Source organism: Verticillium dahliae, genomic scaffold, assembly GCF_000150675.1.
Source record: "Verticillium dahliae VdLs.17 supercont1.17 genomic scaffold, whole genome shotgun sequence".
NCBI classification, from domain to species: domain Eukaryota; kingdom Fungi; phylum Ascomycota; class Sordariomycetes; order Glomerellales; family Plectosphaerellaceae; genus Verticillium; species Verticillium dahliae.
Window position 1 is genome coordinate 594,690 of NW_009276936.1, and position 24,186 is coordinate 618,875.

General features: G+C 58.0%; 7 protein-coding genes across 7 annotated transcripts; 5 read left to right on the forward strand and 2 right to left on the reverse strand.

The window, feature by feature from the left end:
• Positions 1–517: 517 nt before the first annotated feature.
• Positions 518–3,670, forward strand: VDAG_07688 (uncharacterized protein; the record flags this gene model as incomplete). Its single annotated transcript, XM_009656593.1, has 1 exon — positions 518–3,670. One exon carries the CDS (start codon positions 518–520, stop codon positions 3,668–3,670), a length of 3,153 nt encoding a protein of 1,050 aa, XP_009654888.1.
• A 3,429-nt stretch (positions 3,671–7,099) lies between these two features.
• VDAG_07689 (inositol hexakisphosphate kinase) lies at positions 7,100–11,455 on the forward strand (the record flags this gene model as incomplete). The annotated part of the gene is made up of 2 exons (XM_009656594.1): positions 7,100–9,384; positions 9,442–11,455. The coding sequence occupies 2 exons, from the start codon at positions 7,100–7,102 to the stop codon at positions 11,453–11,455; spliced, it is 4,299 nt and encodes a 1,432-aa protein (XP_009654889.1).
• Positions 11,456–12,601: 1,146 nt separating this feature from the next.
• VDAG_07690 (nitrilase) lies at positions 12,602–13,979 on the forward strand (the record flags this gene model as incomplete). Its single annotated transcript, XM_009656595.1, has 2 exons — positions 12,602–13,866; positions 13,919–13,979. 2 exons carry the CDS (start codon positions 12,602–12,604, stop codon positions 13,977–13,979), a joined length of 1,326 nt encoding a protein of 441 aa, XP_009654890.1.
• Positions 13,980–14,505: 526 nt separating this feature from the next.
• Positions 14,506–15,789, reverse strand: VDAG_07691 (uncharacterized protein; the record flags this gene model as incomplete). The annotated part of the gene is made up of 1 exon (XM_009656596.1): positions 14,506–15,789. One exon carries the CDS (start codon positions 15,787–15,789, stop codon positions 14,506–14,508), a length of 1,284 nt encoding a protein of 427 aa, XP_009654891.1.
• A 612-nt stretch (positions 15,790–16,401) lies between these two features.
• On the reverse strand, positions 16,402–18,249 carry VDAG_07692 (tyrosyl-tRNA synthetase; the record flags this gene model as incomplete). The annotated part of the gene is made up of 9 exons (XM_009656597.1): positions 16,402–16,839; positions 17,042–17,151; positions 17,200–17,275; positions 17,476–17,518; positions 17,573–17,669; positions 17,693–17,767; positions 17,823–17,903; positions 17,951–17,983; positions 18,033–18,249. 9 exons carry the CDS (start codon positions 18,247–18,249, stop codon positions 16,402–16,404), a joined length of 1,170 nt encoding a protein of 389 aa, XP_009654892.1.
• Positions 18,250–18,992: 743 nt separating this feature from the next.
• Positions 18,993–21,259, forward strand: VDAG_07693 (DNA mismatch repair protein; the record flags this gene model as incomplete). The annotated part of the gene is made up of 1 exon (XM_009656598.1): positions 18,993–21,259. The coding sequence occupies one exon, from the start codon at positions 18,993–18,995 to the stop codon at positions 21,204–21,206; it is 2,214 nt and encodes a 737-aa protein (XP_009654893.1). The 3' UTR covers positions 21,207–21,259.
• A 232-nt stretch (positions 21,260–21,491) lies between these two features.
• Positions 21,492–24,133, forward strand: VDAG_07694 (vacuolar membrane protein; the record flags this gene model as incomplete). The annotated part of the gene is made up of 7 exons (XM_009656599.1): positions 21,492–21,503; positions 21,552–21,800; positions 21,851–21,970; positions 22,021–22,668; positions 22,719–23,288; positions 23,338–23,885; positions 23,923–24,133. The coding sequence occupies 7 exons, from the start codon at positions 21,492–21,494 to the stop codon at positions 24,131–24,133; spliced, it is 2,358 nt and encodes a 785-aa protein (XP_009654894.1).
• Between the last annotated feature and the right edge of the window lie 53 nt (positions 24,134–24,186).

The following is a 24,186-nucleotide window of genomic DNA, read 5'->3' on the forward strand; positions in this document are numbered from 1 at the left end:
CGCTGCGCAACACGGAAAATCTGCAATCTGCAATCTGCAGTGAAGCTCTGGCACGCGAATGTGACAAGAAATGAAGACGGTTGAGGGATGCGCCTGGTCCTGGCGGCTTGTGACGTGAAGGTGGGATAAACAAGAAGTCGCTGGTGATTGGGGGCAGGGGTGCCGTTGCTGCGTCAACAATCCTACCTCGTGTGGGGGCAAGGGGCTGTCAGAAGGAGCTCACCGGGGCCTCACCGAACTGTGGTGGAAGCCTATTAAACGCGCTGTCACGTGTGGACGCGGGGCGCGCGTCTCCCCGTGAACGTGCACTGGCGTCGTGGTTGCATCTCCTTCCACCACGATCTGGGTTGCATGCCTCACCTTTCGAACCCCTGTTGCGGCCTCATGCTGTTTGCGACATTCCATCCATGTGCCCCTTTTGACTCTGTCGTTGCACTTGACACAGCCCTAGCCGCATGCTCCTTGACACGGTTCGACAATCAGCTCGTCAATGGTCGTCTAGAACGGCCCTGACGACATGGCGGCTGCTGTCCCGCGATATCGTCGCATTGGCGATGAGCCCCTGTACTGCGAAGCCGACCCCACCGAGGCCCTCTATAAAGGATCCGACGACGAAGACTACCCCAACCCCTCTGTTCGAAAGTATAAGTACGAAGCTGCCGCCGTCAGGTTTCTAGAGGGCAAGAAGACCTTCATCCTATCAGCAACCCTGCGCGGCCCCTTTGACGAAGCATCGGGTTGGACCAATCCTTGGCAATCCAAAGGCCGCTCCAAGGGTCGTTCGACCTCTTCAGACACACCGGGTAGTGGTGTATCCTACTCCGGCATCTCGCAATCCGTAGCCAAGCTGCGTTCGATACGCCACTCTATAGAAGATTCCTTCACTCAAAAGGCCACAGCCCATGCCAGTTCTTCCTGTCACCTACCGAGTCCCGAGAGCCTAGATCGAGCTATACAACACCCATACCTTGACGAAGATGAGCTCGTCAAGCTCGAGAGCTGGAGGAGCAGGGTCGCACCGGCTAAGCCATCCATCGACAGATTTTGGGCGCCTCGCCAAGCTTCCTTCGACTCGACCGTCCTACGCAAACGACGTGCCCAGGACCCCGGCTGGCTCAAGAGGAGAGCTCCCAAGCGCCATCGAACTGACGGTGACATTAACGACCTCGACGACCTTGACACTGCGTCCGTATTAGCGCAAGGCTTCGGCATGAGCCAAAATATACATCAGCCTATTCTTCCACCGCCTGAGGCCGATGTCGAAGACGAACTCAACAACAACATTGTGCACAATTCTGACAACCCCATCTCGCCGGAAAGGAAATCGCCTACACGAATCGGAATCCTCACCTCGCCAGCCAAGGCCAACGGCGAGAGTGATTCAGATGACGAACTGTCCGGACCCAGCCAGTCATCCCAGAAGCCCCGCACCTGGCGAGCAGCGTCAACCCGGTCACAGGTCTCGTCCCGCCGGCAGGCTTCAGAAGCTAGAAGCATCCGGAGTAACGCCAGCCGGCGGTTCATCCGACAAGGCACAGCGACGCCAACGGCGAAGACTGTGCCGGTTGTGGACAAGGACGAAGCACCCGAGTTTGAAACTCAGCAAGACGACAGCTTTATATATCGCGCGAGGCCAAAGAGGAGGGCTAGCACACCAGGCCCTTTGCCGGCACAGCAACTGACATCACCTTTGAGCCCGGCTCCCGACGACATTTCGGACTTCACTTCCCTTGGATCGCACGACCACGACGCACCGTCTGTTGATAATCACGTCGTGGTCGAGCTCTCATCAGCAGCGGAGGAGTGGGCGGACCAGGGCAATGCTGAGGTTCCATCGGCAGAACAGTCGCCGTCGCAGCAAACAGCCAGACTTCCACAACCCGACGAAGAACAGGCTTTGGGCAACATTATCGACGATGTGAGCTTTAATAGCTCCGACAGCGAGTGTGATGACGCAATTTCGGTTGATGAAGTCATACCATCCTCGCAGCCGGCGTTCGACTCAAGTACTCTGGTTGAGTCTACATTTCTCGAATCTGCAAAGCGATGTTCGAAACCTGAGAGGACCGCTGTACAAAGTATTGAGAATGATGAGACTATGTGTATGGACAAAGAAGAGCCTGAACAAACATTGGAAGAAACCACAGCTTCGGAAAAGAGCGAGGAGTCGGACCAACCGCCAGAAACTCACGATAGGCCACGCGTGCCACTCCAGCCAACCGTGCTGGCGGTGGCAAACGAAGCAATCACCTCAGCGGCTGTTCAGGCAGAAGAATGTGCCTCAGATGCCCTTTCGAATTGCGACATGGAAAGCCATTTGACCACTGACCATTCAGGCCTTCCGGTAGTAGAAGGTCCCTCGTCCTTCATCGAACGACACGAGAACGCTATAACATCGGACGAATGCTCAGAACGGGTTCAATCGTCTGTGTCTTTGGTAGCACCTCAGACTGAGCGGGTTGTCGAGGAAATGGCCGACTTGGATTGCCTGAAGCAGTGTCATGAAACCCCTTCAGGCGGAACAATTGCTCCCTCACAACAAAGTCCCTGGAATGGAGATGTCACGCCAATGCAAGCGACTGTCAAGTCGCACACCTTGGAAGAAATCGGCGCTACGGCCCTACCTCAAGGTGGAAGCCCCGTTCCACAAGGTTCGCAACAGACCCCTTGGAAGGTTGATGAAGATCACACAGGTACAGCCCTCATAGACGCTGCATACACAGACGTGGTACCAAAAGAGACCCCATCGACGCCGTATTCTGGACTAGATCAACTGCGCAAGGCCGCCATGAGTGCTTTCAAAACGGCTGGTCTTAGCATCATGAGCTCTTTCACGCACGAAGCGCAGAACATGACCGAGCGGGAGGCGGATTCGACAGTCTCGGGAGAGACAGACAGCCTACACACTGCGCCCTCGACGCCGCTTCACAGGCAGGAAGAGCCGGTTCTGCCGACTGCGACGTTTACGCTGAAGCCTTTTGCCGACTTCACGTCGCCTGAGCAGCCGGCCCGGCGCAAGTCACGCAACGCAAGGATTTCCGGCGGCCACTTGCCCAGCACGCAGAGCATCCTTCTGGACGCGAACATCAACCCATGGGGCAGCTCTCCGCGTTCCAACAAGCGTGTTTCTTGGGGAATCCTGCCGTACGAGTCTGCAGACGCCAGCAGCCGAGCCGACGAGACGTCTACCACGGCGCGCCGGGCTGCGTCTCCCCCACCAGAACAGGCGCTCGACGACCTGCCGACGAGCCAGATCGATCCTTTCTACAAACACTTCTCCGTCGTCAAGAAGACGGTCAAAGGTCACAGGCATCGCATCCTGCCCACGGCATCACAGCAGGTCCTGCGAAGTCCGTCGCCCATGGCCATGGCTGAGGCGTTTGTCATCGCAGATGAGCTCGGCCACCAGGGCCCAGGAACACGCACGGCAAGCAGCGATGTTGCAGAGCTGCACGATGATCACACGACAGGTCACATGGAGGATAACGGTTCGGACAGCGGCGATGATGTCGCTGACGTGCTGATGAATCTGGACTCCTTTATCGATGCCATGGACGTCGAGGCCGACGTGAAGCAGGCCAAGGCGGAAACGAAGCCGGTGGTCGACCAGGAGAACCGCAACCCCTTTTCGGCGGTTGCGAGTTTCGACGCTGGCGTTTGGGACGACTGATTCCACTACGTGTCGTACTATACCATGACATTGCTATTCTTTAGCCACCTTTTCTTTTCTTATTGTTTTGGGAGGATCAGCAAGAGGTTTTTTTTTTTCAGCGCGGAGTTTGGGCGATGATAATCAATGGGGTCTCAGGACACAGCCGGGCGGGTTCCTCTATGGCCACGGCACAACGACAACATGTTTACAGTACCTTAGTTTCATAAATTCCAACAGGAGCTCTCAACCCAAGTCGCGACTTCGTACAAATGCTGTCAGTGACGTTAAAGTCGTTCGTAGTCGCACATGTACCCGTTGATCACCTGGTTCAGCCACACACCCTCGGCTGCGGCTGAAAACTGCCATGCCACGAAGCGGTGAGCTGGATCCTCTGCAGTATTGGCTCCTTGGAGTTAGGCGGCCCGATGTCAGAGGGTGTGTAACCCGAGATCAGCACATTCTTTTTGTTTCTCTCGTGCTCTCTATTTCTCTCCTTGGGCAAGGGAGGGCAGGGAGATTATTCCATGTCTTGCGGTCAAGCAGCTCATCGTGACAAGCAGCAGGTTGGCGACATTTCACATCATCTCGTAACCGGGACGGATCCAATGGCGATCGAAATAAACACGTCGTGAGCGGTGTACGGATTTCTTGGCTGCGACTTTGATCCAGCTCATCAGTCAGCGATGGGCTCGTAGCTTGACAGAAGTGTCTCAAATTCTGCCCCTGCCCTGGACCTCCCTTCCCCCGCAGCGCTTTGCGCGGTCTCTTGTCTCTTGGGGTCTCACGTCTACAATGAAGCTTATCTGCAGATGTTCCAGCCCTCGCGGCGGGCACTTTGACCGATGTCAAGCGATTGGGTCAGATAAGACATGCACTTGGTACGTCAGGAAAAGGGAGGGGGTGGGCTGGGTGGTTGTGCATGCTGCGGGAGGGCAGTCCCGTTGCGATGACTGTCAAGCGGGGAAATATGCCGCAGAGGTTTGATTGACGGATGGGAGGTGTCTACTGTGGATGTGTGTGTGTGTGTGTGAGACAGAGAGAGAGAGCGCGCCTGCACCCGAGAGGCCGCCTGTCACCGGGACGTATGCAAGTGTTTCGAGAAGAGTAATGGGAGTCTGGGACGGAATGAGAACAATTGACACGATACGATGTGGTACGGAAGGGGTGGGTGTACAGAAGATAGCTTGAGAGGAGGTGATTGTGTTTCGGCGTGAGGAGTTCCACATTCTGCCAGCAACAAGCACGTTGTCGGATGATTGGCGAGCGTGCCCCTGCGCCGTGCTCACGGATCCGGGAAGGGTGCGGGCGCTTGGCATCGAGGGGTTCCCGGGGTGTTCGATCAACGACGCCCGATTGAGAGGTGGGTGATTTGGCAGTCTCACTGACAGTCCCGTCGTCCCTCTACCTATACACTCTCCAAGTACATAGACGGGGCAATATCAGGAACGAATATTGACGTTCGCGGCCAAGAAAAAAAAAGAAGAAGAAGAAGTCGACAGGCGATTTTCACCGGTTATTACAGGGAGTACATTGATGGAGGGACGGGGCGAGCAGTGAGTGGTCGTGGACTGTGAGGATGGTATTATCAAAACGGGCGAGACGGAAAGGGGGCCAATTGGACGCTCGCCGTCGGTTGTTTTCTTGGGTGATGATGCGGTGGAACATTCAACATTCATGTAAAGCATCGGCCGGGGAAAATGACGGGACTCAGGCGGCCCACGATGCTCTGCTGATGCTCCTTGGTATGTGAGATGCGTTGGCAGTTTATCAGTCACTGAATGGCTTGGCCATCTCACTCATCGTCGACAAAAGAGTGGGTGTGGTGTCTGTCATGCATATCGTGGTGCTCGGCGAAACTTGCTTGAGTTGAAGCGACTCGCTTGGATGTGATTCATCATGAAGGCCAGCAGGGAGGAGAGGGGGGAGGGTAACCGGCATGCAGATGCAAGCATGTCGTGAGAGAAGCAACATGAAGTGATGAGCACCCAGCATGGAACGTCCCAAATCATTTTTGGTCGTCTTTTCGTTTATCTTCCGTCTGCCGTTCGCATCTCATGTGTGTTCGTCTCGAGATACTCAATCCATCCAGGCTTTGACGTAATTTCTTCTTGCTACCCGGTTGGTCTGCGGACCTACCTGACATTACCTGAGGAACCAGCTTCCTCTCGGGTTGGAGTCTCTGGCAACGTGGTCCTCTGGGAGGCAGTGTGACGTCCGAGCAGAAACAGGTGAGGCGGTACACCGTCGTTTGAACCTTGTTCCTCGTCAATCTAGACAATCCGGGGTGCCTCTAACTAAGGTAAGCTGCCCGGGATTCACGGGCTGCCCTGTGGCAGGGCAAAGCCAAATTGTTGGGCGAAGCCATGGGGGGCTGGTTTGTCCTGACCTCGGCACAAGTGGGAGAGAACCAAATTCCGAATTGGTTCATGGGTGCTTTCAAGTTTCAAGCCCTTCCCAGCCAGGTATTGTGCATTGAGCACCGGGGCTCATCCGTGATGCTGGTATGGTGCTGGTGTTCTGGGTTTTACCAATCCATCAAGAAGGAAAAGGGTGGTGCGAGAGCCAGACCAGGCGATGACGGCATGTGTCATGGTGACCAATGGAATGGCCATCCAGAGTCTGTGTTGCTTCTGAGTGGACATGACGGCAGCAGACATTAATTGCGTACATTGGGTTCCTATGTCAAGGGCAACACAAAGCAGCAAAAGGGACTGGTTGTTGGGTACCTAATTCCGAGTCACGATTCCATCATCGATCATGACCAGTCAGGGCACCTACTGTACGTACCTACCTACCTAGGTACGGTACGTTAGGTACCTGAATGCTGCCTCTTGCTGCAGCGACAGGTGCCAGTTGCTGCACGTGGTGGGCTGGAGACACCTGGACGGTCACAGTGCGTCATAGAAGTCGCTACACAAGCCCCTCTTCCTAGGGTGGGCAGTAGCAGAAACAAACAGCAGGCTGGGTCCGAAGGTCTGGGCGGGCTCCAGTGGATTGGGTGGCTGGCAGTAGGTCATCCGTAGAGGTAGGGAGAGGAACGCACAGTGGCAAAGGAGACCTGAATCCGCTCCAGTCACGGCCCCCTCTCCACCGCTAGTCGTAATTCATTGGACATTGTGAGTCGCAATGTGGGACTTTGGCAGCTGGCAGTGACTTCGGACTCCCCTGCCCCCCCCCAGACCTGGCCATGGCTCCCTTCCCCCACCCCCCCTGCCGGGGCAGGTCCGGCCCTGCGCTTCGGGACCCAGAGTGCCTTCCTGCCCCAAAAGCGAATCCCACCCACTCAATTCCCACACTTCCTCCACGACACGACACGACACGACCAGATCATCGGCAACAAGGAGCCTCAACTCACCGCACGCCCTTTCCAACCACGAAAAAAATCCCACGACGCCGCCGCGATTCAATCCTCCCACACCCTCCTCGCCCTCGCCCAATGTTCTCCTCATGTCCAGCACGCTGCGCGACAACGAAAATGCCGCACGCCCTGCCCCTGTGAGCAGCATTGCGCCAGAAGCAGAACCAGATCGAGCAGGAGAAGCAACCGCACCAACGCCCACCCACCTGTCGGGCCCTGGCAACAACCCGTTGCCCACCATCATCTCTCCTCCTTCTCCTTCTCTTGGTCCTCCTCCCCCTCCCTCCACGTCCGATGTGAATGCAGCCGCAGGCACAGGCACTGGCACAGGCACTGGCGCAGGCACAGACCCAGACACATTCAGAGACTTGAGCTCAGGGGCCGTCACTCCCATTGCTACCCAACTGAGCCAGCCGGAACACACAGCGGCTGGCCCACCCCCTGGTGCCTATCCAGAGACAGGCCTCCCAGATCTCCCAGACCCCCGGTTCGACCCCCCCAGTCACCATGGCGCCGCCCTTGATAAGAAGTCCCGGAGCCCTGTCCTCCCGCCGAGGCAGGCCGGCCCGTCGTTGCTTTCACAGGCCCTCGCTTCTGCCCGTGGCATCAGCCCTTCCATCACCAACACCACCAACACACAACCCTCGACAACCTCCCCCCATCTCCGCCCAACACCATCACGAACGTCCACATCCACGATAACCGACTCCACCACCTCGACCCTACCGCCACCTGCCCTCGCCCCCGAACACGACACACCTCTCGACGACAGAACCGACAATGTGCCTCCCATCGACGGTGTAACATCAGAGAGCGCTTCCTCAGCTGTCATGATGGCGCCTTCGTCGACGACCGGCTCCAACACCATGGTGCTGCCGCCACCTGACACCAACACCATGTCGACCAGTTACGATATCTCCGGCTTCGACGGCGTCCGGGCCATGCTGCTCGACCACCGCGAGTTCCTCAAGGGGAACCGAGTTAGATGCTCCTCCCTCGAGCGCGTTCACGCCACGCCGCCAACAGCTATCGAGACACCCAAGACAACACGCGCTCAATCTCACTCGACCTCTCCCGAAGGCTCGGCCACGCCACCCGCCACGTACCTTGATGCCAGGCTGGAAAAGGAAGATGTCCTGGCCGACCTGCGATCGACGACACGAAAGACCGACCACCGCCTCCAGAAAGGCCCCGAGAAGATATGGTCCATTGGTCACACGGGCGAGGCGGGCGACGGTGGAGAGGACGGCCAGGTCGAAAAGTCGGTCACCGAGGCCATGATGGGTGCCGAGCCCAACGGCCGCAGTCGCAAGGCCAGTTACAGTCTGCGCTTTTTCCGAGAGGGACTTCCCAAAGAGGAGAAGGGCCGTCGCAAGGATGTGCGAGGGGCGCTTCGCGATAAACCATCGCCCAGTCGTGAAGAGCCACCTCCTGTGCCATTGACGGCAGACATTGCTGTTGAAGACTTTGCGAAGCCCCCGGTCGCAACCCTGTCACCGAGGGCAGCCTCGCACGACGATACGTTGGCGCGCAAATTACCGCGCGCCCGAACTTTTCCCATCGACACACCGGACAATCCAGTACTGAGCGAATCGCCACCGCAAGATTATTTTGGTCTTAGAAAGACACATGGACAAATCTTTGACGAAAGTGTCGACTCGCGCACGGGGAGACCTAAAGACGCCGATCCGACTACACCGCCCACAACGCACGACAAAATTGACGACGACCTCGCCGAGCAGCCATGTTTTGTGGCTGACCGCCGCGGTTCTGGCGACAGCACCGAGGTCGGAGATAGCCACGAGGAGGGCGACGAGTCGGGTGAGGAGAAGATATCCTCCGCCGTGTTCGTGCCTCACAAGGCGCCGGACGAATCGAGTGACACGGATAAAGATGTCGCAAAGCCCAGACAGCCAATGGGCACGAGGACCACATCGAGGAAAGATTGGCTTGTGAAGGCGGATGAACCAGAACTCGAGGTTGATGACGATACGTCTGGGCCGGAGAGGGTGGTCGCCAAGGAGCAGTCGACCTCGAAGCGCGTGCCAGAGCCTCAGGCACCGCTGCGTGAGGTAAACTTGGACAGGCTGGACGAGCGTGTCGTCGAAGACGTGCCAGAGGTAGTGACTCCAGCCGCCAAGACGGGAGATGAGGAGGTCATCAGCGAGCCCCCTAGTGAGGAACAGCCCGAGGTCGATCAGCTAGCGCCCAAGGAGGCAATAGAACTCATTCCCTACAAGCACCAGGTGGGCGGGCACACCACCCTCTGGCGCTTCTCTCGTAGAGCAGTCTGCAAGCAGCTCAACAACAGGGAGAACGAGTTTTACGAAAAGGTCGAGCAGCACCATCGTGACCTGCTGACCTTCTTGCCGCGGTATGTCCAGAGCAGTGGGCTGCGTGCCGTTGTCATTTGTCACTAACATAACCACAGGTACATCGGTGTGCTCAATGTGACCTTTCACAAGCAGCCCCGGAGGAAGTCGGTGCACAAAAGAGACGATGCTGCATCAGCCCTGGTGCGCCGAGCAACAGGCGAGAACGGGCTCAAGGTTGCTGGTGATGGCACTACCGTGGAAGCCTTGAAGGACGACGCTGAAGTCAAACCCGGCCAGGAGCACCGACGAATCGTTAGCCAATCTCTAGCCGGCGCGTCGATTCCCATTCCGACAGTTACCTTTGACGACAACAGGCATATTCTGCCCCGGAACCTCCTCCAACCGTCGCCGCCGCCCGACCTCGTAAGATCTCGCAGCAGCTCCGTCGCTGCACCCAACACCCCTGAGGCCGCCAAGTCGGCTTCGCCCGAGCGGCCGTCCCTTGACGACAGACATGCCAACAGCTGGGGGGCAACGACCGTCAACAAGCGCCTGCGCAACGAGGTGTTCAATGACGTGTTTCTCAAGCAACCGATCCCGGTTCACAAGCATCGACGCCCACACCAGCGTGGCATTCCCTTGCGCATGCACCAGAAGCTACGACCTGCATCGTCCGACTCGGGCATGCTGGGTCGTTACCAACAAGAGAACGGGCAGTCCAGCGATCAACCTTCGTCGCCCCTGTCTGCCATGACGCGAGCTCCTTCGCCACCGCCGATGCCCGCCCAGAGTCGCAGCGATTTGGGGCCACAGACAGAGGTTGTCGCAACGGATGGCGAAGAGGCAGATACGGACGATGTGGAGGAGGTGACGGGCACAAGCGCGCCAGAGCCAGAGACGCTGGCGGACAGGATCATCGCCGATAAGAAGAAGCGTCGCTACTCGGGCAGCGCCTTGCGCCGCAAGCCTAAGACAGTCACGGAGTCGAGAGGTCATCTGAAGTACTGGGAGCCAGCAGACCAGACGGCCGGTCGAAACAACAGCGACGGCGCCAGAGATGTACCGGAGCACCTGAATGACCTGAGGCAAGAGATATCGGCGGCCAATGGCTTCGAAAACGGACACGAACATGCCGAGTTGGAGAGATCTGTAGCGAACGGGGCTGCGCTTGATGAGCCCGAGCCCGAGGTCACGGAAGAGCAAGAGCAAGAACAAGCTGTCGACGACCCCGCCATGTCTACGTCGCCGCAAGAGTTCCGCAAGATCCCGCGTCCGGTCAATCCCAAAGAAGCGCAGACGCAGGGCCAGAGCGATTCGCGGGCTGAATTCTTCCTGCTGCTGGAAGATCTTACGGCCGGCATGAAGCGGCCGTGCATCATGGATCTCAAGATGGGCACGCGACAGTACGGCGTGGAGGCGACGCCCAAGAAACAAAAGTCGCAGCAGGGCAAATGCGCACGGACGACGTCGCGGGAGCTCGGCGTGCGTGTCTGCGGGCTCCAGGTGTGGGATGTGCGGACGCAGAGCTACGTTTTCAAGGACAAGTACTTTGGGCGCGACCTCAAGGCCGGCAGAGAGTTCCAGGACGCGCTGACTCGATTTCTGTACGACGGACTCGACACGGCCAGCATCCTACGGCATATCCCGACGATTCTCGCCAAGTTGGACCAACTCGAGTCGATTGTTCGGGAGCTCGACGGATACCGGTTTTATGCGGCGAGCCTGCTCATGTTTTACGACGGAGACACGACAGCGCGAGACGGCAGCGGTGGAGGCGGCGAGTACGACACGGTGGTGGATGATTCGACGACGGACTTTGCGACGGATACGGAGGAGACGAGCGCCCAGCGCGAGAAGCGGCGGCGCAAGAACAAGCGTGAGATTGACTTTAAGATTGCGGACTTTGCCAACAGCCTCACCAAGGGCGACGTCGCCGAGGGCAAGCCGTGCCCGCCGCAGCATCCGGAACAGGCGGACTTGGGGTTCATTCGGGGACTGCGGACGCTCCGGACGTATTTCCTCAAGATTCAGCGGGAGATCCGGGCGGACATGGGACTCGTCAGCGCCAGGGGCGTGGATATGGACGGTAGATTCGAAGCGGTGGAGGACGAGGGAGAGGTCAGCGAGTGAGCGAGGAACGAGGGACGGATGGTAGACGACAGCCAGCGATGGCAGGGCGTGGGTATGCACTACGCTGATGTGTTTTTGCGCTCTCCATCCTGTTGGCTCGGCACGGCACGACATGGTACGACATGGAACGGTCTGGTTTGGTTTTGCAACGGCGCTGGCAGGGGCGGGGACGGGATCTGGACGGGGGCTGGCATTTCGACTCGCATACCCTGGCATGCATGGACGGCGTCTGCGAGTTCTTGTTCTGATTTTTGTGTTTTATATCTTGGTAAGGGGGGGTCAGTGTTACATAAAATGATATTAGACAAGTCGTTCGTTGGTGACGTGGAGAGTGACGTGAATGAGGCTCCTTGCTGGACCACGACATGCCCTACCTTAGATACCTTACGCTACCTACCTACCCAAAGTACCGTGGGTTTGTAGGCACCTTACCTAGGCGAAGCCATTCGCAGATGGGATGCATGTTTGCGCAGCGGGAGCACATATCGAACGTCGAGCTCGCTGAGCTAAGCACCCGATTACCCCGCGCCCCTCATCGGTCCTACTCGGGCACGGATAAGATGGGTTTGGGAAAGAGCGACCTAGACTCTGGACTCGAGGTCCACGAACCAGACAAGCTAGAGGCATTGGCCTATGGGAAGCTCAAAGACGAGAGGACGCAACGAGGGCAGGTGCGCCTGGCTTTCGACTATTCGTACTGTGCAGCCCGCCCACGCTTTCCGTCTCCAGGCACCTGTGACGCTGAAGAACGGCACTGTGAGCGGCATGACTGACGTACTACCTTCCCACGAGCACTACAGTACCTACCTTGCCTTACCCAGGTACCTACCTCAGCTATGAATCAGACAGGGCGTGCCTCCGACGGGAAGCGGCGCCCCACTCGGGGACTTGAGAGGTCGGGGTTTGAATGCAGGAGCTGCCGGTGATCGCTGCTGCCATGCTGTGACTGACTGTCGAGAGAAAGGCCTGCACTGCTATGACTCTTTCTTCCAAGACCAATATCTTGGAGCACCATCCTCTACACCTTGGACATCCAGTGTGAACTCTCCATCGTTCTGGAATACATCAGACACTTGAGCACCAACAACCTTCTCTCATCACGTTAAAATACTGGCTCGTGAACCTCACCAGGTCTCTGAAGGAAGAATGTCTGCCCCTCCCACCGGCCACGTCCGCCTGGCGACAGCCTCGCCGGCCACTCACCCAGACGGTACAGCGGCCACTCTGTCCCAGCTCGAGGCCATTGCGCGCCGTGCCGCAGCCAACAAGGCCGACCTGCTGCTCCTCCCCGAGGCCTACCTGGGTGGCTACCCCCGCGGTGCCGACTTTGGTGCCATCATCGGCGGCCGCTCTGCCAAGGGCCGCGCTGAGTACGCCGCCTACTTCCGCCAGGCCATCGACCTCGGCGATGTCGTCGGGCCCTTTGCCGCCGGCGCCGGCGATGCCTGGCTGCGCCGCGAGCTACCCGCCACGTCCCTCGACGAGAGCCAGACGGGCGGCGTGTCCCGCGGCGACGGCACGCGCGAGGCGCTCGAACGCATCGCCGCCCAGACGGGCATCTTCCTCGTCACGGGCCTCGTCGAGCGTGCCGGCGGCAGCCTCTACTGCTCGGCCGTCTACGTCGACCCGGCGCGCGGCGTCATCGGCAAGCGCCGCAAGGTCATGCCCACGGCCACGGAGCGCCTCATCTGGGCCCAGGGCGGCACCGCCACCCTCAAGGCCGTCAGCACCGTCATCCGCGGCACCCGCGTCAACATGGCCGCCGCCATTTGCTGGGAGAACTACATGCCCATGCTGCGCCAGGCGCTCTACGCCCAGAACGTCAACTTGTACCTCGCGCCGACGGCCGATGCGCGCGATGCCTGGCTGTCGCTGATGCGGAGCGTTGGTTGCGAGGGCAGGTGCTTCGTCGTGAGCTCCAACATGGCCGTCAGAGAGAAGCCTTCTTCGGGTGCAAGCGGAAACGGCGTCCAGCGGCAGCAGCAGCAGCAGCAGCAGGGCAACGGGGTCCGCGGACGACAGGGCTCCTGCATCACCGAGGAAGGCCACGAGATTGTCCTGCCAGGAGACAAGAGCGCCAGCACGAGCCCGACGGGCGCCCGCAAGGCGCGCCGCAAGAGCGTCATGGTCGAGGACGGCCACGAGGTTGTCCTCGGCTGTGACGACGACAACGGCACGAGTATGCCCGAGGGCCTCAAGCCGTCGGTGGACTGGACCAACGGCACCAAAAGGGCCGACGATGCCGCGTCCGGGTGGTCCTGCCGCGGCGGCAGCTCCATTGTCGGACCCTTTGGCGACGTCCTCGCCGGTCCGCAGTGGGAAGACGACGAGACCATCATCTATGCGGATGTCAACTTTGAGGACTGCGTCGGCGGCCGCCTGGACCTGGATGCCGGCAGCAGCTATTCAAGGTACGCGTGCCCTTTTGCTCCTGGGTGATTCGTACTTGCTAACGTTGTACAGAAACGACTCGTTCAAGTTTTCGGTCGAGGGGCTGGATCTCGAGCCTTTGCCTTATTACTAGGGGAAAGTATAGTGTGTGTTCGGACCATGGTTGACTGGATGTTTGTCTGGAAAGTTGGGCAAGTCGAGAAGTATAGGATTTTATTTCGCCACGGTAGCCCTGCTCTTGCGCATCAAGGACCAGAATCTCACGGAACCTGCCGTTAAAATCGCCATTTTACTTTGGATTGATTTCCCAGGCACTCAAAGACATCTTGGAGTCAGCATGAAGACGAACAGCGCCACTATGGCAACCACAACCAGAGATTCGTCTCGAGACTCTTCCTTAATACTGATGATGTCGTCTAACACGGTACTGTAACTGTATACGTAGACCGTGCATCCCGCCCGAACCAACGCCGCGCACTGAACAAGCAGGAACGAAAAAAAGCAGACATCCCTCCCCCTACCACCTTTCCACTTCATAATTTCCCATCAACCGTCCTCCCGTGACCCCGGTTCCCCTCCTTGTACCGACCCCCGAAACGTCCGATCCGATTAAAATGCAAAGGTATCATCACCGTGCCGTGCCGTGCCGTGCTGTGCATCTAGCGCCCGTCGTCCTCCCTCTCCTTGCCGCGCACGTCCGCCGTCGCCGCCGTCCTCTCCTCCATCGTCTCCTCAACGGCCGCCCTCTCGCGCGGGCTCACGAGCGGGCTCGCCACGCCGCCAATGCTACCGCTAATGCTGTCGGCGCGGCCGTGGCCCAAGAACCCGCTGCGCGTGCTGGCGCCGTCGCCGGCGTCGCGCTGCTGCTTGGCGTAGAAGCTGTTGCGCTCGCTGAGCATGGTCGCGACGCCCGAGGTCGAGTAGATGCTCGTGCGCTCGGGGCCGACGCCGACACCGACGCCCTGCAGGCTGCGCGGGTTGCTGCCGGCCTGGTGCGCCGCGGCGGCGGCGGCGGCGGCGGCGTGGTGGTCGATGTTGGCGCTGAGGACGCTGAGGGGCAGCGACTCGCGGCTGCCGCCCCAGAGGGACGAGGGCGCCATGGCGCGGACCGAGGCGTCCGTGTCGAAGGAGCGGCGGCGGCGGCGCTTCGACGACGAGGCGAGCGTCAGGATCGAGGCGTCATCTGTCAGCAGGTTGTTGGCCGTTGCGCTGTTGTACGTTGTCGGGTGGCCGGGCCCCGTCGACGAGGGCGCCAGGTGGGAGGGGATCGCCGAGGCAGGCGATGCTGTCGGGAAGGGCTGGTGGAACTGGATCGACTGTGTGTGGCCCTGGTGGCCGCTGCCGCTGCCGCCGCCGCCGCCGCCGCCGTGGTGTCCGTTGCCGGCGTTGCTGGTCGTCGTTTGCGTGTTCGGCGCCATGGTCGATTGGATCGTCGTCAGGGTTGTCGTCAGCGACCGCACCGACGGCGCTGGCGACGAGAAGGTGCTGTCGCCGCCCCGCCTCGAATCGATGCCCCCGGCCGTGCGGTTCGTCCCGGCGACGGACGAGGCGCCCTGCGACGGCGCGACCATCGAATGCGGCGCCTCATGGTCCGTCGCTACCGTCGGCGCCAGCGACCGTGCCCCGCCCGCTGTGTGGGGAGGTCCGTCGTCGTCGGACCGCACGCTCCGTTCTAGTGACGTTGCACTGCCGCTGCGGCCTGTTGACGAGAACGAGTGCGAGCTGTGGTTTGTCTGTCCCTGCCCGACGCGGCCCGACTGCGGGTACGGGTTGTTGTTCTTCGACACGTGCTTCTTGTGGCCCTTTTTGCCCTGCAGTCGCTTCGATTCGGACCCGTTGCGGAGCTGGCCGTCGCTGGAGGAGTTTTTGAAGTTGGTCGTGAGCTTCTTCACCCACGTGGAGAAGGGACGACGCCGGCCCGGACGATCGGAGCGATCTGACATGATGTTAGCTGACTGCTTCTCGGGCTGCCATGATGCTCGAAGGCGTGTGCGGGAGTTGCTCGAGAGATTGTGGGCCGAGAAGAAGAGAAGAGGCGGGGGGGAATACCATGAGGCGAGGGCGCAGGTTCCGTTGTCGCCATCAGGTTGAAATCGGGAATCGTCAGAAACAGGTGGAAAGCTGTCGTCGTAAAGGAGTGTTGCCTTGCCACGTCGAGACTTCAATGAGTCGTGCAGCAAGGAAGGAAGAAGATTAGGTCAGGGTGAGATTCAACGAGAGGCAAGACAGCTTCAGAAAATAGAGCGAGGGGTTGGGAGTCAGTAGGTCGCCTGATGATGTTGGTCTGCAATGGTACAGATGTGAATGGTTGGTTGGTGGATTGGGATTGGGGGTGCTCGACGTGCCATTGTTAAGGGTCCAGACTTCAGCCGCAGCTGGTGGAGCGACTATGTGCACATGGCCGAATACCCTTGTAACCCGAAAATCCTTTCATCAAGTAAGGTATTTGACCAATGGATGCAGATGCACACGCTGATTCTTGGCCCGTTTATACGCGACACGCTTCGTTTCTTTTTTCTCGTAACAACACATGCATCTCTAGTCATCACGAGCATTTACGGCGCCGGCGGGTGGTTGGCGATTTCCAGTGTCGAAATGCCAGTCTGCTCCTCAATAGGCTTCTCGTTCTTTCCCTCCGCCTTCTCCGCCCCAGCGGGCCCAGCGCCAGGGTGACGAGAGCCCTTGTCCTTGACCTTCTTGACCTTCTTGGCCTTCTCTTCCGGAGGGTACGCCTTGAGCATGACCTCCTGCCACTCTTTCGACGACTCAAAGTCCTTGACGATCGGCTCCATCAACTCAAGAAGCGCCTTGGTGACGGCCGGCTTCAGGATCTGAGGGGTCAGGATGTCGTTCTTGTAGTCCTCGTGCATCTTGGCAATGTCATTGTACACCAGCGGCTCGAGGTTGTCGCGGCTGCGGTCGACCACAAACTCGGCCTTGCCGGACTTGAGCTCGCTCGCGGGAAGAAGGACGAACTCGGTGAAGGAGAGAACCTGGACAGTCAGCGGGGTTGGCGGTGCGATTGGCGCATGCACTTACGCCGTTGTTCTCAGGAATCTTAGGGACTGCCTCAGCCTTGCGAAGCTTCTTCGTCACGGCGTCAGGACTGTCAAGAAGGTCAATCTTGGAGTCGGCCTCGCTGGAGCTCTGCTGCCGTTAGTGTGCTGCGCTTCTTAAATGCGCCGGGTATCATACCATCTTGCCACCCTGAAGACCCGGCACCATGGGGTTCATCAGGTGTGCGCGCTCCTTGTAGCCCAGCTTTGGCAGCCAAGCCTTCGCGGCCGTGAAAAGCTTCCTTTGGTCTGCAAAACATGAGCATCTTGTTCTCAAGCCAGGGACATGCTACTAACCGACACCGCCAAACTGGCAGTCAGCCCCAAGGTACTGCTCGTCCAACACCTGCAGAAGAGGGTAAAGAAGGCCAGACTATCATTCCATCAGCATCTTGGCCGTCTTCAATGCGGTGCCGAGCCTTACGAGAGGAGCATTGGAGGTCTGCTTGACAACCTCGGCGCCGGCTTTCCGCGCGTCGTGCTCAGAGGTAATGGAGCTGAGCTTGAAAAGGTCCATGACGTACTACCTCCAGAATCAGCAATATTCCGACCTTGGCTTGGATCAATACTTACATCGGAGGACTTTTGGTACTCGCTGCCGAGGACAAAACGCAACCTGCGATGTGTGAGCAGGGATGACTTTGCGTTGCAAGGGTCAGAGCAGCTCTACTTAGAAGTGTCGACGCCAACAGCCTTGAGCATGGACGTGATCGTGAAGCGGTAGTATTCGGCACGGTACTGCACGATCTCAATGGGGGCCTTCAGATCTGCGCTACGTCAGTCATCGTACTGAACATGGGCTGCAGTATTCGGTGTATGTCTGCGTCGCACGCCTCGAGATCGGATTGGTACGCACTGTCAAGGACTTGAATCGCGTCAGCGGTTATGCAAATGCAAAGGGGCGTGTCTGAAGTACTTACAGCCGTGGATGTCGGCAAGCAGGACAGTCACGCTGGCGCCGGCGCGGAGAAAGTCTGCCAGCTTGAGGGCAGCAACGAAGTCTAGCCATGTCAGAGAGCGCAAGCAGAGCGGCCAATGGGTTCCTTACAGCCAGTGTGAGGCCGACCAGTTGTCGCGGTGCCTACAAGGCGATTAGCACAAGTTGCGCCCAGCTCTATCATCAACCATACCCCAGTAAATGTTGGGTTCGCGACCCTCATCGTAGACCTTCTCGAGGATGTCGACATCGAGGGCCTCGGCGAGGTTTCGCGTGATGAGCTTGAGCTTCTGCTCCTTTGTTAGGTCCGCCATGCTGTATGAAGTGGTCGCTGTCCGGCGCGAGAGGTAGGCTTCTGGTGGTCTGTCACGGAAGGTTGAGTCACTTCCAATCGTCGCCGCGAAAATCATGGAGGGGCAGCACCGCGGGGTCTAGCGCGGGGCGGCTCCCCGCCCCGGTAGATGCAAAGGGGAATGGGACCCGGGCAACGACGCTAGCCGTTTCGGGGCACATGGCGTCACTGGTCCGAGTAACACTGCACCTCGAGCACCCTGACACTGCCTGTTATGAGTGTAACGATTCTCTGTCATCAGAATTGACCTGCATCAACGCCACGATGAGAACACCAGAAGCAGCATGTCGATCAAACCGCTCCCTCCAGAAGCTGTGAAACAGATCAGATCATCTGTAGTGATCACGTCTCTCAATGAAGCCATTGTCGGTCTCATCAAAAATTCATTAGATGCGAAGGCGAGGAGAATCAACATCACTGTCGACTATTCTAGAGGAAACTGCGTTGTCGAAGATGATGGTGAGGGCATACCGCCTCACGAGTTCTCGGAGAACGGAGGGCTCGGGAGATTGCATCGTACGTCTGTTCTATATCCGTCTCTTCCTCCATGCTGACTTTGTAGACACGTCGCGCTATCCCCGGGGAGACGATACGTTTGGCGCTCATGGGGACTTCATTGCCTCACTAGCAGCTTTATCATTGTTCTCTATCACGTCTCATCACAGGTCCCACAAATCACATAACACCTTGACCTTTCGCAACGCTGAGCTGTTGGTCCGAAACACGCCAGCAAAGCTAGAGCACCAGATTCAGACCTTCGGCCATGGGACTCGTGCTAGTGTCCGAGACTTATTCGGAAACATGGCAGTCAGGGTCAAGCAGCGGCCTTCTGCCATGGACAAGACAGTTCTTGACAGGGACTTCAACAGCTTGGTTCACGATGTGGTCGCCGTGTCGCTCGCATGTGCCGCTGATGTCAATATGCACCTTCGAGACTCAGGTGGCCGGAACACAGTCCGACTTCGTCCGTCACCTGCAGACACCAGCGTCAACGATCCTCCGACACGGATTTCAAGGATGCTGGTGCAGTCCGGTCTCGCAGAGGATGTCTCGTACGGCACATGGGTTGCTGTGAGTGGTTCGACAAGCAGTCTCTCTGTCAAGGGTTCCATTTCTTTGAACGCAGTAGCGACACGTCAAGCCCAGTTCATCAGCTTTGGTATTCATCCGATGGCAGGGGATCAGGGATATGGATCCCTATATGAAGACGCGAATCGTGTCTTTGCCAACTCGGATTTTGAGATTGCCGATTTTTCAGAGTCTCAATCCAAGGATACCATACAGCGCAAAGATCTGAAGTCAAAGAGAGGGTTAGAACGTTGGCCCATGTTCTCTTTCCGGGTGGAAAGCACCGCCCCTTCGCCGCACAATCGATCCTTCGAAGACATACTAGAACAGCCCCGGAGATTGTCCCAAATCTCCGATCTGATCAAGATTGTATGCTTCGAATTCTTGAAGAAACATCAGTTCCGTCCTCGAACACTGTCGTCGGGACGCAACCTGAAGCGGCAAGCCTCTCGTAGTGACAGCACGACCATCACCAAGCATGTTAAATCCGCGTCCTCGTCAAAGAGTCGTTCTAGAACTTCGACACCTGTTCCGAGAACCGCATCGCCATTCGACCTCTGGGAAAGGGTCAAAGTTGGCAAGGCACGGCAGTTGATGCCCAAGCTCAATGCTAATGAGGCCCAATCAGTGCCGTTGCCGCTCGTACCACCAGACACGGTTCTCCAAAGCGACCGAGTGCCTGGCGAGAGAAGTCCCTTCGTCGACAAAGAGGGGCGGCTACTTCAGAAGCCATTTGACGAGATCGGTCTGCCGCCATCTCTATCGAAGCAAGATTCTCCAGGCTTGCAGTCGCCTGCCATCACGAACACCCCCGAAGAAGCTGCCGAAAAGCCTTCGGACGAGAATCAATGTGATGTCCACCCGTCAGATACTAGGCCTCTTTCAGTGCAGACCGGTGGAATATTCAAAATCTTCTCCAAAAGCATCCGACTTGGAAGAGACAAGGCTCATGAAGAGCCGAGCGAGTGGCTCAGGGGCCTTCTTGGATCGTGGGAGAACCCAGTCTTTCCAGCCACCGAGGCTCCAATCTACCGAATGGAGGAAGTCACAGCCACTGCAGGCACTGAAGTCAAATGCGGCGGCCATGGCCTGGGAAGCTCCTCGGTCGAAATGTCGTCGATAAAGCTGCAGGGACAACTGTCCAAACAAAGTCTACGCGACGCCGACGTGGTCGCTCAGGTTGACAACAAATTCATACTCGTCAAGTTGCGACAAGAAACAAGCTCGAAGTTTTTCTGTGAAGAAGGCAACAACACAATGCTAGTTATTGTTGACCAGCATGCCGCAGACGAACGGTGTAAACTGGAGACCCTAATGAAGGGATACTTTGTCCTGGATAGCAATGCCGTCCTCAGAGCCGAGACCGTGGCATTGAGCGCCCCTCTCACGTTTGAGCTGAGTAGCAGAGAGTGTGAGCTACTTCGACGCCGCACCAATCACTTCGAAAACTGGGGAATAACCTACATCATCAGATCACCGGCTCAGACCTCAGGGCCGGCCCAGCTTTCTACCCTCGACGTACGTAGTTTACCACCAAGCATCCTCAAGCGCTGCATTGATGAGCCAAAGCTGCTGGCGGACCTCTTGAGACACGAGGTCTGGAGACTAGAGGAAGAAGGCCCACGCACTCCACTGCATCCTTCCAGAGCCAGGGATGCTGAAGATTGGGTCTCGAACTTTCAAGGCTGTCCGCCTGGCATTCTCGACATGCTCAATTCGAGATCCTGCCGCAGTGCCATCATGTTCAACGATTTCCTGTCCCTGGATCAGTGCACCGAACTTGTGCGACAGCTCGCAGACTGTTCTTTTCCATTTCAATGCGCACACGGAAGGCCGTCCATGGCTCCTTTGGTAGATTTGAGGAGCTTCTCAACGCTGTTCAGGGGTGGTTCGAAGGAGCGGGAGAGCTTTGGGAGACGGTTCAAGGCATCGGCTGCCGAAAAATGACCTGTTTTTTATACTCTGTAGTAGCTTACATATGATACCCATTTGATTCTTTGACAAAAGTACATCATCTTGCTTTGGAATACAAGAGTGGTACTCGTTCCCGTGCCCAGGCAGATGTGCGCTCACCGAGTTTCACCGAGGTCCGGAAGTGGGTCCATCGTGGGTGGCGCTTGTCACTACCAACAGCTCGAGCTCGAGCTCCCAACATCGTCATGCTGCGACAGGCTACAGCGTCAACATCTCCCCCCCCCCCCCCCGAAAAACACCTTTTGAAGGAAAGTAGCGATGGCCATATCGGTACGCTTTCAAAGAACTATGCGACAGCGCAGCAGCTAACAGAGTCAGTGGAGGGCATTCGACTTCTTCGACGTCAGCCAGGTCCGTCTGGCGGACGACGAGACGCGCCTCTTTGTCGAGAGCAATGACATCTCCAAGATATGCTCCGGCTCCGACAGCCTCTTCCTCGGAAGCTACGATGGATATGTACGGATAGTGGGCGCGAGCTGGAAAATCGTTCGAAGCTTCCAAGCGCACGATGCTGCCATCACCCACATGCGACAGATCGAGGGCACGAGCTTGCTGCTCACAATCGCGGTAGGCCGACCGGCTTGCGGGCATGTGCGACCGCCGCTGACAGCGAACAGGAGGACCTGAGCAACGAGCCGGTGCTCAAGGTCTGGGCGCTCGACAAGCTGGTCAAGAAGACGAACATGCCGACGTGCCTCAGCACGCTGCGGATCAACAATGGGAAGAAACAGTTTCCGGTACGTCGGGCGGGAGGAAGTGCCGCCGCGTGCCGTGCTGACCAGCGTAGATCTCGGCACTCACGGCCCTCGACGACCTCTCTCAGATTGCTGTGGGCTTCGCCAACGGTACCGTGACTGTCATCCGCGGCGACCTCATCAACGACTTGGGCGCGAAGCAGCGCATCATGCACGAATCCGAGGAGCCAGTGACGGGCGTCGAGCTCATCCCCGAACCAAGCAACAACAGCACCACTCTATTCGTTTCGACAACAGCGCGGATACTGAAGCTCTCCATCTCCAAGAAGGGGCATGGATATCCGCCCAAGACGGTCGAGGACGTCGGATGCGATGTGGGGTGCATGACGCTGGACAAGAGGACCGAAGAAGTCGTCGTTGCGCGGGATGATGCCATCTATACCTATACCGTTGATGGGCGCGGGCCGCCAAAGGCATACGAGTCACCCAAAAAGTCGGTCGCTGTATACGGCGACTACACAGCGCTCGTATGCCCGCCATCGAGCGCTGTCAAGGACAAGCAGCCGGACTCGATGAGGCGCCGGTTTGGAGGAGCTGCGGATGCACTGTTCAATGCTTCGACCTTTGTCCTTCTCGAAGCAGACCTCCGCCTCATTGGACACACTGAGTCGCTCATCTCGCCTTTCAGGGCACTCTTTCAGATTTGGGGCGACTTGTTTGTGATGACGCAGGACGGCAAGGTAGGATGTAAAAAGCACATGCACGCGCTCACGGCAACTAACAACATCAGGTCCACCGCTATCACGAGAAGACGCTGCAGCAAAAGCTGGAACTCCTATTCCAGCGCAACATGTATCCCCTCGCAATCGACCTCGCCAAAAAGTCAGGCATGGACGAGAAGCAGCGGACCGAGATCTTCCGCCGCTTTGGCGATCACCTCTACCAGAAGGCAGATTATGACGGCGCCATGGTGCAGTACATCAAAGCGATAGATACAACAGAGCCATCACAGGTTATCAGGAAATTCCTCGACACACAGAGGATACATAACCTCATCCAATATCTGGAGCAGCTGCACGAACACCGGAAAGCAACGTCCGATCACACGACACTGCTCCTAAATTGCTACGCGAAACTGAAAGACATCGACAAGCTGGAGAAGTTCATCAAATCTCCCGGCGACCTGAAGTTCGACCTCGAAACGGCCATCTCGATGTGCAGACAGGGTGGTTATTACGAGCAGGCGGCGTACCTCGCGAAACAGCATGGCGAGATTGACTTGGTGGTCGATATCCTCATTGAGGACTCGAAGCAGTATGACGAGGCTCTTGACTTTATCTGGCGACAAGACCCCGAAGTGGTGAGTGCCCCTGACATGATGAAGACGTGCTGGCGACTGATAGTCCCAGGCCTATCCCTGCTTGAAGAAATACGCACGAGTTCTTATTGAGCACTGCCCGAAAGAGGCAACATCCATCTTTGTCGACTACTACACCGGGAAATTTAGACCACGAATCGGGGCGTTCGGAGGAGACACGACGGGCATGCAGATCATCCAGGTCCAAGACAACGATGGCAACACATCTAGCCGTCTCGTCGCCGGTGTTGCCGGAGCTGCCAGCGCCGTGCAAAACCTCACGAACCTGCTTCCCCTCCCGTACATGAACTCGGCGGCGGTGGCGACGCCAGACTCGCAAGAGAACGGCGGCAAGACGAACGGAAACGGTACAGTCATCCTCGACCCCGAGGACATCCCGGCGCCCAAATACACACCGCCCCCGCCGAGGACGGCGTTCTCCTCCTTCATCGACCACCCAGACGAGTTCATCGTCTTCCTCGAGGCATGTCTCAAGGAGAAGGAGCTGAAGCACTCAGACCGAACGGATCTCTATACGACACTGTTCGAGATGTATCTCTCCAAGTCGAACGAGAAGCGCGGCGAGCAGCACAAGGAGGAGTGGGAAAACAAGGCCAAGAAGCTCATCGAAGGCCAGGACATTCCGATGGAGAGCTCCAACGTGCTGCTCCTCTCGCACCTGTCCGACTTTCCGGACGGCACGCGGCTCGTCAAGGAGCAGTCGGGCCTGCTCTTTGACATCTTCCGGTCGTACACGGCCGCAAAGGACACGCGCGGCGCGATCCGGGCGCTGCGCAAATACGGCTCGCAGGAGCCGCAGCTGTACCCGGCGGCGCTGGCGTACCTGACGTCGGACCCGCGCATCCTCGAGGAGCGGGGCCCCGACGAGCTGGCGGGGGTG